General features: G+C 32.4%; 1 protein-coding gene across 2 annotated transcripts in view; it reads right to left on the bottom strand.

The window, feature by feature from the left end:
- Positions 1–1,114: 1,114 nt before the first annotated feature.
- The window catches only part of LOC141461158 (arylsulfatase B-like), a 52,877-nt gene continuing 36,984 nt past the window's right edge, over positions 1,115–17,007 (bottom strand). The window contains exons 5-11 of one of the 2 annotated variants that reach the window (XM_074141926.1): positions 14,578–14,685; positions 10,177–10,438; positions 6,469–6,632; positions 6,072–6,207; positions 4,092–4,277; positions 3,027–3,166; positions 1,115–1,872 (exon numbers count right to left, since the gene is read on the bottom strand). In XM_074141926.1, coding sequence (XP_073998027.1) covers positions 1,585–1,872; positions 3,027–3,166; positions 4,092–4,277; positions 6,072–6,207; positions 6,469–6,632; positions 10,177–10,438; positions 14,578–14,685 — 1,284 coding nt within the window. In that variant the 3' untranslated portion in view covers positions 1,115–1,584. The remainder of the gene's footprint in view (positions 1,873–3,026; positions 3,167–4,091; positions 4,278–6,071; positions 6,208–6,468; positions 6,633–10,176; positions 10,439–14,577; positions 14,686–17,007) is intronic. The other variant, XM_074141927.1, reaches the window with a different exon arrangement.

The following is a 17,007-nucleotide window of genomic DNA, read 5'->3' on the forward strand; positions in this document are numbered from 1 at the left end:
TTTTTGGAAGGTTTTGAGTTTGTTATTATTTTTGAAATATTTTATGCAGATAAAACAAAATTAAACTGCTAACAATACCATTTGCAGAGAACTTAGAAAATTTCAATGATGATTAAAAAGCAATTCAAATAACCGACGTTTTAAGCTGGTGGAACGTATGCTTACATCAAGAAATCAAGAAAGTTATTTTAGAATTGATGAGGCTAATTCCAAAAACAGCTAACTAACAAACAAACTTGGGTTTACCTCTATCTTGAATTTCATAAAGCGAATTTGGGTTGGTTTTATGAAACTGTATCAGGACTTTTAGTAAAAAATGTCCTTCTAGATTTTTACTGAAGTGTAGTGCAAGATGGTAACGAAAATGAAGTCAAAATTTCTACACTAAACAGATTAACCCACCAGATGGATGGAGGGTTTGAATCCGGTCAGTGATGCAGAAACATGACGGATAAATTCAAAGATAATACTATGTTAAGTATCACAAGAAGAATAGTTAGATATTAAACTTAATCTGACCTAGGCAGCGCCTGGTTGCAATTGAAACCTCAAAACTATCAATAGTCTTATTTGCTCATTTATAAAGCTTCGCTAACAAAAATTAATTTCCTCTCTTTACCCTATGAGCTAATGATGAAGGATGAATTAAAACTGTCCAGTTGGATTACATACATAGAATAAAATGGGAGAAAAATAAAACCCATGATTAATAGTCCCTGTGAGACTGGCCACTGCAGGCTCAGAAAACACATGCATCGCATGGGCCTGGCAGATGATATAGCCTTTGCTGGTTCTGTCAGGAAGAGGAGGAAACAGCACTGCACGTGTTGTGTCAGTGTGAGGGGCTTGTCTAGCTAAGGATGTTACTTCTCAGGGGAGGAAAAACCAAGGCCTATGAGCTTTACCCAATAGTCGTTCTCCAGCATTGAGAGTCTGATTAAAAGGACAGGTCTGGGAGGGTGAGCTTTAGAGTGAGAGGAGCCACAATAGATCCAAAGGGGTCGCAGTGGCGTAGACCTTGAGGCCGCCCTTGTCTAATCTAATCTAGACCCTGAGAGATAAAAAAGCTGTGGAAATGTTTAGATTACAGGATATTTAAGGATATTGGAATATATTCTTTTTCTTTTTTGAACTCAATACCTTCCATTTTGGTTTCATTTTTAGGACAGTTGGCGTAAAATGTCTTTCGAATTACCTTTCAACTTATTTAATGGGGAAACTAAGAAGATAAACTGATAAGAGTGTTTTCTCAGAGTATTTGAATCTATTCATTTCATTAAAACAGAGGGTGATTAGTTAATGGTTCCTATAACTATTTTTCTATTTTTTTTCATTTTTTGTAACAGTACATTTCATTATATTACCAACGGTCATTAAAATAAACAACTAATCTACTACTCAGTATAGTCGATAGAAATAGTTCTACGAGAACGACAGTAGAAATATAAAATGACAGCGATCAACCGAAATTGAATGTCTTCCATTTCCAATTCGGAATTTCCGAACAACGCTCATTTATAGAGCACTTTTTTTTTTTAATAAAATGTAATTCAAATTACACTTATTCCCTTTTTTTCTTTTTGTTTAAGAAGACCAAGGAGACCATGTATTATTAAATCTCGCTGGATCAGCAGACACATAGTCAGAAGGTTGATTGGACTGAGGGACTAACGTTCTCCTCAATAATTTTAAAGTATCGTATAACCTTTGAACTATGGCTGTATTATTTGGAGCTAAATCGACAAATTCACAAGGATCGTTGTGTAGATCAAAAAGACATGGATGTACACTGCAATCTGGTGTACGCCAACTGGCGAATACATCTTTATTACATACTACTTCACTTTGTGCTCGTAAACTCAGCATTGTGCCCTGAAAAAAAACAAAACAATCTTATTTAATTAAGGTTTTACTATTTCAGTTCACATATGCTTAAATTAAAATGTGTTTAAAATTATATTTAATCAGCTTAATGTTTGGTTAGTTTTTCCCAAATGTCTAGCAGAATTCAAATAAAATTACTTCTCGCCTTTAAAAAAACATTTAAGTTTCAGTCCCTTGATTGTTACCAGTTCAGTTTCAGCAACTAGCCATCTTTATCAAAATTGTTTCTCGTAGAACATCTTCAAGGACATTAAACACTTGGGAAAGTTGGAGCTGCTAAAAAATGCTGCCACTTCTTGTCTTTCTTTTTCCTTCAGCAAGACAAATAAATCAACTGAATAAAATTTAACGACAAGATTGTTAGCCTCTAAAGTTGATTTTTATTACTTCTCGACATCAAAGGCCTCGATTCTATCCAGCATGCTGAATAGATTAGCGAAAACTTAAACTAAATACGTTTTGCAATTAAGAACATTTTGCTCTCAGTTTAGCAAGTGATATACGAGGTCTGTAAATTAAGTAATAAGACTGATTTTTTTTTAAATTTTTTTATTCAAAAGGAATTACAATTCTGTATTGTGACCTTCAAAATAACTTCCTTCTGAAGCCACACAGCGCTGGAGACGTTTCTTCCACCCCTCATAGCAGTGCTCGAACTCCGATACTGGAATAGCCTTCAGCTGGTCGGTTACAGCCGTTCGACTGTCCCAAAATGAGTTCCCTTGAGGTGATTTTTCATCTTCGGGAAGAGAAAAAAGTCACAAGGACTCAAGTCAGGCGAATAAGGAGGCTGAGGAGCCACCCAAGACTCAGAAGGAAGTTATTTTGAAGGTGACAATATAGAATTGTAATTCTTTTTGAATAAAAAAAATTTTAAAAAAATCAGTCTCATTACTTAATTTACAAACCTCGTAGTAGTTATTTCTTGTATGCAAAGATCATACTATTTTACAGAAGAAAAACAAACAAATTTTAACTAAGAGAAGGGATTAGCTAGCGGTAGTGCAAATTCGAGAATCTGAGAAAAAAAAAGAATTTTTGCTTTGCCAGCAATGACAGAACATGTTTAGAAGCAAATATTGCACTGAGACTATTAAAAAATTACCAACGAATAGAAGCAAAAGTCCTTTATTAATAATTACCTCGTTGGATGATGGTGTATATACGCTACTAACAGCTCGATATGCTTTACTATTTACAACTCTGCCTACATCATAAACAGGATTCATGCGAGAACTCACATCATTATAAAAACCGTCATATCTTCCTCCAGCTGTTGTACCTTAAAAGAAAGATTGAAAAAATGTAGCATTAATCCACTAAATGTTTCTCAAATCTATCGTGAGAAACTAACTCGAATTTCTTCTAGTATAATTCTGACAATTTTCTAATTAGACAAGGTGCAATAACTTTAATAAATTGTTTATTATATTATATAAAAATGAATGATTTTTCAAACTTAAAGGTAACGCAATTATAATTGCGGGAAAAAGATTTTATTCAAACGAGGAGGTGATTGCAGAAACGAATGGCTATTTTTCAGACTTGGACAAATCCTATTATTCGGAAGGGATCAACAAACTAGAGCAGCGTTGGACGAAGTGTATAAGCCTAAAAGGAGACTTTGTTGAAAAATAAAAAAGGTTTACCCCAAAAAATTAAGTGGTTTTTATTTTTGCACGGACTTTTCAAACGACCCTCGTACTTTTATCCTTATTATAAAGAATGTTCAATCCGATTACGGAGTGAACTAGGCCACGATAAACTGTAAACCATAGAACAAGATTTCTTGGTAGCCGTTTAAAAGAAAGATTGCGACGAATAAAATTCATATTAATTATTTGGGCAATATCTAACGAGAAGAGATTAAGGCTTAGATGGCTGCAGGATATGGAGGACTTGCAGCGCTTAGGAGTGAGGCTGCAGAGAAGAAAGGAAAGGCGCTGAAGAGCCAAGAAGGTAATCATGAAAGAGGCCAAGGTACAATATGGACTGTGGAGTCGTGAGGTTGCAGCACTATTTCAACAAAATCCAAATAAGGATTTCATCAATGAGCTGTACCTCAGACTTTATAAAAATGTTTCGTTTAATAAAAAGCTTCATATTTACAAGAAATATGATTTTCTTAAGGCGAATGAAAGTAACCTAGCAGAATTTCAATAATCTTAAGCATTAAAAGTAAACAAAAAAAAAAAAGATTAGCTTACCGACAACCAGTTTCCAAAGATAATCACCTCCATCTGGTGCTTTAAAATTTGTAACTATTGCCGCGGATCTTTCTCTTTCGTTAATATTCAGAAGTGCTTGGGCTCTATTTGATGGCAAATTCCAAAGTAAAGTGTACCACTGGTCTTCTCCATCCAAGTCTACTGGTAACTGAAATCGATCACCTCCTAAACAATTAAGTAATTCAAACATACATAATTTAAAAATTTGTTGGGATTGAAGTTAAGCTGAAAAAAAAAACTACCTATATTTGCATTTTTGTTTAGATGACAAGGCGTATTAATGATATGCGATTGGTGCGGTGGCATGACACAGATAGCCCCGTGCCATTGAGTGCCCACCAAAGCGCAAAAAATTGAAATCCACAATTTTATTGATAAGAAAATTAGTTTAAATATCATTTAAAACATAGTATTCTTGACCTTCGTAATTCACTAATCCAGATCCCTGTCATTGCAACACGAAAGAGGTCCTTGTATACTATATAGATCCAAAACGCGCAGGATGAAAGAGGCTTGTCTGGACGAATCTGTGGGCCGCGCTTTGAAATCCGAGCGTTTTATCCTTTATGGGACACTGCTTGAGACTAGGGGACGGCTTGGGATCTTTAAAGTTGGCTCTACCACCCAGTTGGGCATGTCAAGTCTGAGGTGGTGGTTTAAAATTAGAGGGGAAATGCTTTATCTGAACTATGTGCCATGGATTGATAAAGCTGCCCAAAAAGAGAAATGTGCATTATGCAATTTGAATAGCAGGGAGGACTTGTATCACTTCCTCTGCGAGTGCCCAATCCTTTCGGAATTTCGACTGAGGAGTCTCGGTGTGAAATTCTTAGATGCTCAATATGTCATTGATGTTTTGGGGAATCAGCATATTTGCAGTGATTTGATTAGTTTTGCCAGGCAGGCTTGGAACTATAGATACAGTCTCATTAGAGAATTCAATTATTAATTTTTTGATTTTGAAAATACTGCTTTTTTAATTACAATTAATTTGATTTAAAAAATTGACTTTTAATTTTCGCTCACAGTGTACTATTTTATTTTATTATTTTATTGTTGTATTATTATTATTATTTTTTTTATTTTATTTTATTTTATTTTTTTTTTTGTGCCATTAAGTTTATTTTCATATAATTTATTAAGTTTTTTCTTTCTTTTCATTTTAGTAACCAAACTCTGGCAGACGGCGTTAGCCATGCCTTTTGTACATTGTTAAAAAATATTATGTACTATATCTTCTAAAATAAATGTATATTATTATTATTATTATTATTATTATTAGATCCAAAACGATTATTTTTCAAGAAAAAAGCTTAACTTTTCCATTAATTTAAATTAAATATAAATAATCATTACTATAATAGAACTAAAACTTCAATATTTTGTTTTTTGAGATAATACAAAATTGTACTTAAATAGGAAACGTTAAATATAGTCAAAATAATGAATATACATTTGTTATTTCTTAAAAATTAAATCGTTTAGATAAGGCTCATATTTAAAATGGAGGTCTCAAATAGGAAAAACAAAAAAATATTTTATTGAAAGGTAAAGGCAATTATTAAAGTAAACTGCAATTTGAATGTAATTATCATTAACATTTTTCTCAAGTGAGGATCAGTTTTAAACGACAAAAACTGCTCTTATTTCCGCAATAAGATAATGCAAAAACCTTGATTCAGATAATTATTTCTTGGAGGTTGTTATAAGAAGAAAAAAATATTTAAATTATTATGGAATTTTTTTATTTCATTTTATTGCTTAAAAGTAAAAATAATTTTTAACATTATTATGTTAGACTTATTTATTTTAACTTTACTTATTTTTTATGAGCTTTGAAATTTCTTAAACAGTATATCTATTAAATAAAATTGTGGTTAAATCAACCGACCTCTAATTGAACATGTTGGTTCTTTTTTTACAAGTTTATAATATAAAGTAAAGAACAGTACTGTTTACCTGCAGCAATGTACAAAGTTGGTAACCAATCAGTGACGTGGAACAATTGGTTTGAAACCCTAGGATGAGCTTGTAGTTGAGAAGACCAGATAAATGAAGGGCTACGAACACCGCCTTCCCATAATGTTTCTTTTGCCTGCATAAAAATAAAAAGTTTTAATATCAACTAATTTAATAGCAGATACAAGCTTCAAAATCTAAGTTTCGGTTTCAATCAAACTCTCCAAATAAAGTGGGGCACAAAATTCAATAAAAGATATACCGCTGGCCTTTCAAGATATAGTCTGTCTCTTCCACAGCTAATCACTCAATCAAGTAGTGAAAGCGAATGATCAACAACATCTGATATTTGTAGAAGCAGGTACAAAGAAATTAATATTATATTGAACATACTTACACCTCTCAATGGAAAATTGGAGCCCCAGTTTGGGTAAACAGACTGCGGAGGAGAAGGAGCGCCATTGTCAGACAGAAATAAGATAATCGTATTGTCCAACATCCCTTGTTCACTGAGAGCGTCTACAATGTCTCCAACACTATCGTCCATTTTTGACAACATACCTGGAAGAAGACATAAGAGTAATAATAACTGTAAATATTCAAACTAAGTTCAGTAAAAGTAAATAATGTAATTTGTACTTCTGGCGGATTTTAGTCCAACCACCGATCAGGTATGAGCGAAAAATATATAGCTATCATACTTTATTCTACATTTCTTTTTACCGTTGGAAAAAACTTCAAGGAAATAGAACGCAGAAATAAGAGAAATGAACAGGATATGGGGAATTCCCGTAATCAACGTTAGGCTCGACTGCCTTACATTACGTTGGGTTTCCACATTCAGCGTTCCAAAAACTTTGTGTTCGAATCATTTTGCTTTAATATAGTTCAGGATTAAGTAAAGGTATACATTTTTGAAAATGAAATCATTAAATTGTGAGATGAACAAAGAGAAACTAATTTAATAAAAGTACCCTGCTTTATGTTTGCCAACAATATTCATTCCAGATTTCCACAGAAAAAAGGAAAAAATTATCTTGAACTAAAATCTGAGAAAAAGTTTTGGAGGACATTTGAGATACTACTTACCATTTAATAACTTATAACCCTCACAATTATTTTTTTTTTAAGTACAGTCATCTGTCCGAACATTGTACATTTTTATTTATTGAGCGTACACCATGACAATTATTTTCATAATGCTATTGCCATGAGGATCTGTAAAACCGAACTAGCCAAGGAATAAGTACGTATGTCTGATAATTTCAGGATAACAATAACTGCAACCTACTAAGGTTATCTCCTCTTTGACTGCTACCAGCGTGCACATTGGCTGATTTCTTCTACACATTGGAGGCATATGTATAAGCTCATTTTAAGAAGGTAATTACCTACAGTAAAGTTTCGAAGTGTTCTTGTTACGAAGACTGATTCATACTAGAATCACAGGCCAAAAGGAATTAAAATGGTTTCGAATTGGTTTTCATTATCTTTCATTACCAAATGGAGAGAAGTTATGAAAAATCTTTCACAAGTAGGTAATAATGTTCAAAATTAAACATTATTCCAAGGTCAATTTGCTCCGATTTGCATCAGTAATTTCTCAGAGAGTACAGGCTAATTGTTTCAATACTAACGGAACCTAATTACTTGTAAGTATTGAAGTCAGTTACTCCTTATTTAAACATTTATTTCAATAACTTAGCCAGATTCGTTTTTCAACCTACATTCTATTTTTTTTTTATAGAAAATAAGTTTACACTTGCCATTTTGCCATTGCGAAATATTAAGATTGATGATCGAGATATATGTAGTTTTAGTATTTCAAAAGAAAAACTGGGTCTGAGTTTTTTTATTTTTATTTTGTCGATTAAAAGGACAGTATTTAAATTTTTAAATTTTCACCCAAATCTGCTTTAGCAATTTATTTTATACCTTGTAATGCCTTACAGTTACAAAAACCATTTAATATTTATAATTTATCAATTTTACAAGCTTGACATTCTGTAGCAAGCTAAGATTATTGTTAGCATTTCAACGTATTTTGTTGCTTATTAGCTAACAGTTAAATTCTTGGCTACCTTACCTACTCATTAGGACTATATCAAGGAAGTCTAGCTATTTTTTACGATCACGACCTATCCCATTCTAGATTACCGTTGCACCTGTTTAAATTTATCAAGAACTAATGCGTAAAATTTGGATTTAAACTGAATATTATTCAAGTTTATTACTTCTTGAACATACAATTTCCTAGCATTTTTTTTGTTTGGTTTTATCTTCTAGTCATAAATAAAATAAGATAAGACCACATCTAAATTTGTGTCTCCAGACACTGATTTTGATTCCATGGCCAATCTCAAGTTTTTTTAGAATTTTCAATAAATTGGAAGATCATTTTCTGATGGAATTTTTGGGTCATAAATGGACTGATTAAAGATTCTAGCGTTCTTTTCTTGTATACCTAAGAAACTAAACCTTCAGAAGATTATATTTAGTTCATAAACCACATATTTTAAAGAGATTTCTTTAATCTCAAAGAAAGCATTCCTAACAAGAAGATACTTTGTTACGTCTTCAGTGGAGTCTAAAATGGATTTACGAATCAGTTCGTGAACTGCTATTGAAATTTAAAGATCTCTTGTAAACGAGAAAACTCTCAGCTACAAATTTAAAAAGAAATAGATTTTAAAAATTGCTTCATGTAAATTATATTTTCTTTTCTATTTTTGGGTACAATTCATCGTCTTAATAGTTATTTATTTAACAAGTGTGGAAAGTAGTACTTTTCCTCATATGAGGCAGGGTTTGCACGCACGAGCGAGCGAAGCGAGGCAAGTGCAAGTGCAAATTGCCGTGTGTGAGGAAAATACTTTTTCTGCAACCATGTAGGGAAGTTCTCATTACTCAATTAAAATCAGCTGTGTAATGCCCAACTTCCCACACTAGTGGGGGGAAATTCCCATTAGTGTCACTTTCCGCACAAGTGAGTGGAAAAACTTTATTGTGCTTCCTTGATATAAGAAGTTTTGTTATTAACATAATTATTTTCTGTAAAACTCTAATAAGCTTATTTAAATTTATTTTATCTAAATAATTAAAAAACGAATATTAAAAAAATAAAATAAAAATTGAAAGGAATATAGAAATAAAAATAATATTTTAATAAATAATCAGATATTTTTAATTATAACAGTTAAAAAGGTTATAGTGTTACCTTATAGAAATTTAAAATGGATTCTAGTGATGCCTGTTTAGAAAACACTCCTCCATCAATAAAAGAAACAGCAGAAAATGTAATAAGTAATGTAAATACGTAAGTAATGTAAATAATTGTAATATAACAATAAATGTTTATAATAAATAAATTACTTTTTGTAGACTGTAAAAATGAAATTTTTAATTTTATTAGTTAATAAATGGTTGCAGAAAAAATATAATATTTAACTCGAGTGTAAAGTATTTTCCTCACACTCGGCAATTTGCACTTGTGCAAACCCTGCCTCGCGTGAGGAAAAGTACTACTTTCCACTGTTAAATAAATAACTATTACACCTTTTTAACTGTTATAATTAAAAATATCTATTTATTAAAGTATTATTTTTATTTCTATATTCCTTTCAATTTTTATTTTATTTTTTAATATTCGTTTTTTAATTATTTAAATAAAATAAATTTAAATAAGCTTATTAAAGTTTTATAGAAAATATTTAATAACAAAACTTCTTATATCAAGGAAGCACAATAAAGTTTTTCCACTCACTAATGAGGAAAGTGACATTAATGGGAATTTTTCCCCACTAGTGAGGTAAAGTTGGGCATTAATGGGAATTTTTCCCCACTAGTGAGGTAAAGTTGGGCATTAATGGGAATTTTTCTCCACTAGTGAGGTAAAGTTGGGCATTACACAGCTGATTTTAATTGAGTAATGAGAACATTCCTACATGGTTGCAGAAAAATGTTTATTCCTTTTCTAAAATCTAACAAAAACTAAATAATACAATATTTTTGGAAAGTCTCCGATAGAGGCATTTATTCTTATTGCTACTTAATAAGATGAATTTCTGCAAAATGTGTTAAAAAATAAATGATTAAAATTATTTACCTGCAAAAGTCCTTCTATTTGGATCTAATATATATTTGAAAGAATTAACTCTAGCTTGAGGCGCTTCCAAAAAACGACCTCTGTTAGTGGCATGAACAGCTGTATACGCCATGTATAGAAATAATGGCTCGTTGGTTGGGTGTGATTTAATTACCCGAACTGCTTCAGTTGTAAACACATCCGTTGCATATTTGCCCACTAAATCCCATGCTGAAGTTTCATTTCGCCTTAGATCGAATCCATAGTAGGATACTCCATCATTCTGTAGAGAAACATGTAAATAATTAGAAGTTTTGATTTAACCTAAAAATGGAAAAAAAAATTAAAAGATATAGTGAGTGGCTGTTTGCCAATTTAATAGTGTAACTTTATAGCTCTGAAGCTTAAAAAACCTTAATCAAACAGAAAACAGCTGCATTTTGAAACTGAAAACAGAGAAAAATGTCTCAGAGAGGATAAAAACAGATGTCTACATATACAGGGTGACCAGAGTTATATGCTCCACCCACTTTTTTTTTAAACGGCGGGAAATTTCGAAAAAATAAAAAACACGTATTCAATCATTTTTAGTCTAGTTTATTTTCAGTGATTGACCCATTTTTTTAAACTCATGTATCTCGAGATACAGCATCCAACTTTTGTTTTTCAAATGGAACGTTATATTTTTTGTTGCATATTTTTATAGTATTTGGGCTCCTAAAAAAACAGAATAAAATTTTTTGAAATTGGTTAGGTTTTTCAAAAGTTATGGTAATTTAAAATATGAAAAACAAATTTCAGTTTACTGTCAAAGTCTTTTTTTAAAGAATCTGTTCAAACTGGGCGCAACCAACGGATAGGCAAGCCAAAATTCTGGACTCCCACGCTTTGCTTGTAGCAGCACTTATGGTGGTGGTCAAGATCTAAGCAGGGTAGATTTATTCGACGTTCAGGTTGTTTTTTCTAGAAACGTTTGGTGTGGAGTTTTAGGAAATCAACTAGTCGGCCCATACTTCTACAGAGAGAACTTAACTGGTGAAAGGTATCCAACTTTTTTTTAAGAGACATTTTGCCAGTTCTGCTTGAAGATGTTCTTCTACAACGTCGGCTAGATATGTATTTTCAACAAGATGGTTGCCCGGCACATAATGCGAGAGTGGTTCGAGGTTTCCTGGACAAAAATTTCCATGAAAAGTGCTTAGGGGACTCATTGTCCCATCCAATGGCCACCTCGATCTCCGTACTTAACCCAAATGGACTATTTTTTGTGGGGATACCTAAAAAATAAAGTGTACAGTATCCTTAGTATAGTATCCTTAATTTCGTGGCTTCAGTCGATGATCTGAAACGTCTAATAACTCTAGCCTCCCTAGATCTTGACTTCGTTACCATAAGTGCTGCTACAAGCAAAGCGTGGGAGTCCAGAGTTTTGGCTTGCCTATTCGTTGATGGTGCCCAGTTTGTACAGATTCTTTAAAAAAAAAATAACGTAACTTTGACAGTAAACTGAAATTTGTTTTTCATATTTTAAATTACCATTACTTTTGAAAAACGTAGCCGATTTCAAAAAAATTTTTTTTTGTTTTTTTTTAGGAGCTCAAATACTATAAAAATATGCAACAAAAAATATAACGTTCCATTTGAAAAACAAAAATTGGTTGCTGTATCTCGAGATACAAGGGTTTAAAAAAATGGGTCAATCACTTAAAATAAACTAGACTAAAAATGATTAAATACGTGTTTTTTATTTTTTCGAAATTTCCCGCCGTTTAAAAAAAAACGTGGGTGGAGCATATAACTGGTCACAATAGATCTTTTGGGTCGGAATAGATTTAACTAATATCCAATGCCTTTATAATCTAATATATAGCTGAGGGAAGTTGACCTTGAGCCGTCATTGAGTGTAGATGTACATGTTTTGCTCTGCTATTTATACTAATTTTTTAGTGATTTTTACCCCGATTTTTATTCTTATTTTTTCTCAGTGGTCTTAGAAAAGTGTCATCTGTTTAAATTTAACATTAACTTTAGATAAATAAAATTTGTTATAAATGCTAAGTAGAATAAAGAAAAAAAAAATAAATGCTGAGCAAAAGAGATTTACCTACTTCAATGAACCTCGTTCTTCGTTAACAAACAATTTCAGCAAGCCAGAGATTTAAAGGAGCAAGGAATTTTTCTGGCATAAAAACGGTAGAACAATGATAAAAAGAAATACAAATGATAAACCTAATATGATTAGATGTAAAGATGATCTGATGATTTTTAAATCCTCTGAGCAGTTAATTCCTTCTGGATACACCTCTAATTAAGACGAAATTTTTTATTCGAATACCTCAAGCGTTTCTAAGATCTCGAAAAGGAAAAGAACAACGAAAGGACTTCAACAATCTAAATCAATGGAGATAATTTATTCAAGAAAGGTAAGTAGCTTATAAAAATTCTAAATTCGAGTCTATTCCTGCGTTTATTTTGATTATATAAAATTTGGATTTTAATTAATTTTAATTGCTTGTTTAATTTACTAAATGATGAAATTGAATCTTTCTTAAGTGTTGTCGTATTATGTTTTTTGCGAAACTTGGCTCAACCTCAAATAATTTTCAGCCCCCTATATTTTGGGATAATTACTAATTTTATTATTCGAATGCTCGGAAACTTTATAAAAATGGCAGAGCTTAAGGAAAACTGAAATATTTTTATAAAGAAAAGTTTTATGAATTTGCCTCTACAGTTTGGTCACTAATATGAATGAAACTAATTTACTAAAAATACTAAAACTAAAAAAAAAGGGGGATTCGCTTTAAGGGGCCAATTAAGATTTTTAAAATTATTACACTTACCAAGAACCACGCCTGACTCTTACTGGAAACTGGTAGATGACATACACAGTTTAAAATTTTTAAACGCATATTAAATTGGTGGCAATCTTTACTTGTAATGCCAAATTCTCGATTGCCCTAAAATATGCTATTCTAGACTGATAGAACTGTTTAATTTTACCGTGCCATATAATTGGGCGGCAGAAATGAGAAAATATTTAATTTTTTATAGGAGCAGATCATATTCGGCAGTCTCACGATTCCTAAACATTTCACGATAACTACTAAAATCTGTTGGTCGCTTTCAAAAACAATTAGTTCAGTTAGGATATTAGATTTTGTTCTAGATAGTCGTTATAGTACCCATTTATAGATTTTTCTTTGTAACTTCTCTTACTCTAGCGAACTCTATCTTACTTTCAATGCTCACAATAACAAATTGAGACTAATCGCACAACCAACATTTATCTTATAAAAAGTGTTTTAACATTTATATAAATAAAGAGAAATTTCGTTTTGACACCACTGTATTTTGTAAATTTTATAACCTGAACCAGCCTGATGTTTTAGTTCATAATATTATTGTCTGTCCAGCATTTGATATGTTAAGAAATAAATTTATAATTAAACATTTTCTGCCTTCCATTAGTAATGGAGCTACAGTTAATACATTTATTGACCTTCTTGGAGCCATCGCATTAGTTTAAATTAAATGACTTTTTTTTTTCTTTTTTTACTGACAATTTATTTTTTTCTATATTTGCACATTTTATTTTAGTTTTATAAAGTATTTATTTATTTTTTTTCTATATTTGCACATTTTATTTTAGTTTTATAAAGTATTTATTTTATTTTTTTCTATATTTGCACATTTTATTTTAGTTTTATAAAGTATTTATTTATTTTTTTTCTATATTTGCACATTTTATTTTAGTTTTATAAAGTATTTATTTATTTTTTTTCTATATTTGCACATTTTATTTTAGTTTTATAAAGTATTTATTTATTTTTTTTCTATATTTGCCCTTTTTTTTTTAGTTTTATAAAGTATTTATTTATTTTTTTTCTATATTTGCACATTTTATTTTAGTTTTATAAAGTATTTATTTATTTTTTTTCTATATTTGCACATTTTATTTTAGTTTTATAAAGTATTTATTTATTTTTTTATCGCCGTATTGGACAATGATTATTAAAATTAATTTTTGGTTAGGAGAATAATATGGGTATTTGAAAATTGCTCTATATATTTTGATTTGTAATTTAGTATTTTTATAATAATTATTAATATTATTTTTCTTTTCTTATAAATTTTGTATTATGATATTTTCTATTAATATTATTATTTTACTTTATTACTATTTTTATTTTTTAAATTGCTTACTTTAAATTTAGAAAACTTTCAATTTATTCGAGATAGGTACTTTAATTTGTAAACAGTTTGGTTCTTCATTATTGATGGAGAAATATTTTATTTATTATTATTACTTTTTAGTTTATTTTTTATTTATTTATTTTTTTATACTTATAATTGTGCCAAACCCTTCTCTTTGTCTTTGACTGTAACGGAAGATATATAAATAATAAATAAATAAATTACGCGAACTGCTTCATTTGCAAACACATCCGTTGCATATTTGCCTATTAAATCCCATGCTGAAGTTTCATTCCGCTTTAGATCGGATCCATAGTCTAATACTCCATCTTTCTGTAGAAACATGCAAATAATTAGGTTTTGATTTTATATTAAAAAAAAAAAAATTAATGAAAAGAAATAAAAATTAAAAGATATAGCGAGTGGCTGTTTGCCAATTTAATAGTACAATTTTATAGCTCTGAAGCTTAACCACACAGAAAACAGCTGCATTTCGAGACTATACACAGAGAAAATCGTCTCAGAGAGGACAAAAATAGTTTAAAGACGCATTTGTACATAAACACGGATACATCCATATTCCGTCAACAGAAAGCAATAGCCACAAACAATCGCCAAATACAAGACAAAAACAATAGCAATATTAGCCAACAATTATACAAATATAAATAAAACAAAACAAAGTACAACCACACTCGTAGACACCCGAAGAAACACACATGAACCAAACCCCAACAATCAGACAACATTCACGCCCCAGCTGACCAATCAGATCAACCACCATCGAGGTCATCCGTCTGTCGAAGGCCGCCAACAAGAAATCACGGAAAGCCACCAACGCTGATGCGTTCTCCAATATCAGGGGGAAAACGTCCCCAACCACGCGGAACGGAAACTCCAACTTCCGCCACATAATAGATCGCAAATCGTCGTAAAGGTCACAGCTCAAGACAACATGCTCCACCGTCTCCGGATCTCCGCACGCGCAACATACGATGTCCCACGGACCAGTCGCGCAACCGCATATGGCATCTCCGTGGGAACCAGTCGTCTACCTCCGACAGCGTCGGGGACGAAGCTAAATGTGGTTCTACCCTTAGTTGAAGTTCGCCAACTATTCCTCCATTCCCGATTCACCAATTCTTCCACTTCACCACACATCCTTTCCCCAAACATACCCGATAATCTTCAGTCATGGTCAGACTCGTTTGGTTCTAACCATGGGGTACCCCTTTCACACCCCTTCGCAAACCATAACGCACTGCGGCCTAAACCACCTCCAAGTCCAATGGCAAGCACCCCGTTAGCACATGCAAAGCTCCGTGAATGTTGTCCGGTTATAACGCCCCATGAGCAACAGAATAGAACGCTGCATGGCCATAAGGTACGTCCTCACAATCGCGGTTCCCACCCGATGGGCACAAACCGACGCGCAGTAGGTCACCCGAGCGACCAGAACCCCACGGTATAGGGTACTCACTACCTCCTTTTCAATCTCCACTTCTTCCTTGTTCTACCAAAGAACTATCCTTCCTTCTTAAATCCCTGACATCTGGCACAAAGCTTAATTTCGCGTCCAGAATCATCCCCAAGTATCTGACCTGTGACACCCAACACCGCCTATCGCCGCAGGATCTGACTACCGGCTGACGGGTAGGGGCAAGCGATTCCCTCCTCAGCAACATTGCCACCGTCTTATTTGGAGCAATCCTTAGTTTATTATGCTTACACCATGTGCAAACATAATTCAAACCTGACGTCGCATTCGCCTCCAACTGCCCCCTAACACGAGAAATAAATCGCCGGCGAACGCGACCTTAGCCAGCAAATCCCGGAACGTCACCAGCCAACAGATAGTCGTAGACGATATTCCACAGAATTGGCCCCGAAATAGAGCCCTGCGGGCAAACCTGCGTAACGTTCCGAAAGACCCGCTGATAAAATCCGATCGCACAAAAACTTCCCTGTCCCGCAAAAATGACGCCACCACTGAAAGATATACATCGGACAGTTCATCTCCCTTAATCTTTCCAAGATTCCCTCCCGGTAGCAAGTCACAACAGTTCTTTAGCTAATAACCGATTCCTTTATAACTTAATATTTAGTAGAGGTACTGGAAGCCGTCCACAAGAACGTGGCAGTAACAAAATGATTTACCCTGATTTAAATTTTTAAAAAAACTAGCGACGACAATAACCTGTCTCAAAAACACTGGCGAAGTCCTAGTATTGGTTAGGAATAAGGTAGAGCATAGCATCTTCTTGCCCAAATCATGGAACAATAATTATCAAAGGTAAGTGCAATTTCTTGCATCAAAAGCTACATTCAAACTATGCCCTTTTGAAATTCTAAATATAACTAGCCTAAAACCTGACCTAAGTTCAAAGGACCTATAAAACATATTGGTTAATTTGCGACTACTTTTAAATACTCATGTATAGTAAAACTTCATTCTATACCATTAACTAAGTTTTTAAACGAGGATTTGCACTTTATTTTAAAGAAAATTTGGGAATTTTAACTTTTTTAACGAAACGAAGAAAACATTATCAAAGTTCGATGTTTTTCAACATTTTGCTTTTTTGTACAGTTTTAATTTGTATTTCCTTACTGCGTCACCACAGATTCATCAACTTCTTATAAATAAACTTCAAA

This window comes from Rhodnius prolixus, unplaced genomic scaffold (assembly GCF_049639745.1).
Source record: "Rhodnius prolixus isolate KJV_2025 unplaced genomic scaffold, Rpr scaffold_6, whole genome shotgun sequence".
Classification (NCBI taxonomy): domain Eukaryota; kingdom Metazoa; phylum Arthropoda; class Insecta; order Hemiptera; family Reduviidae; genus Rhodnius; species Rhodnius prolixus.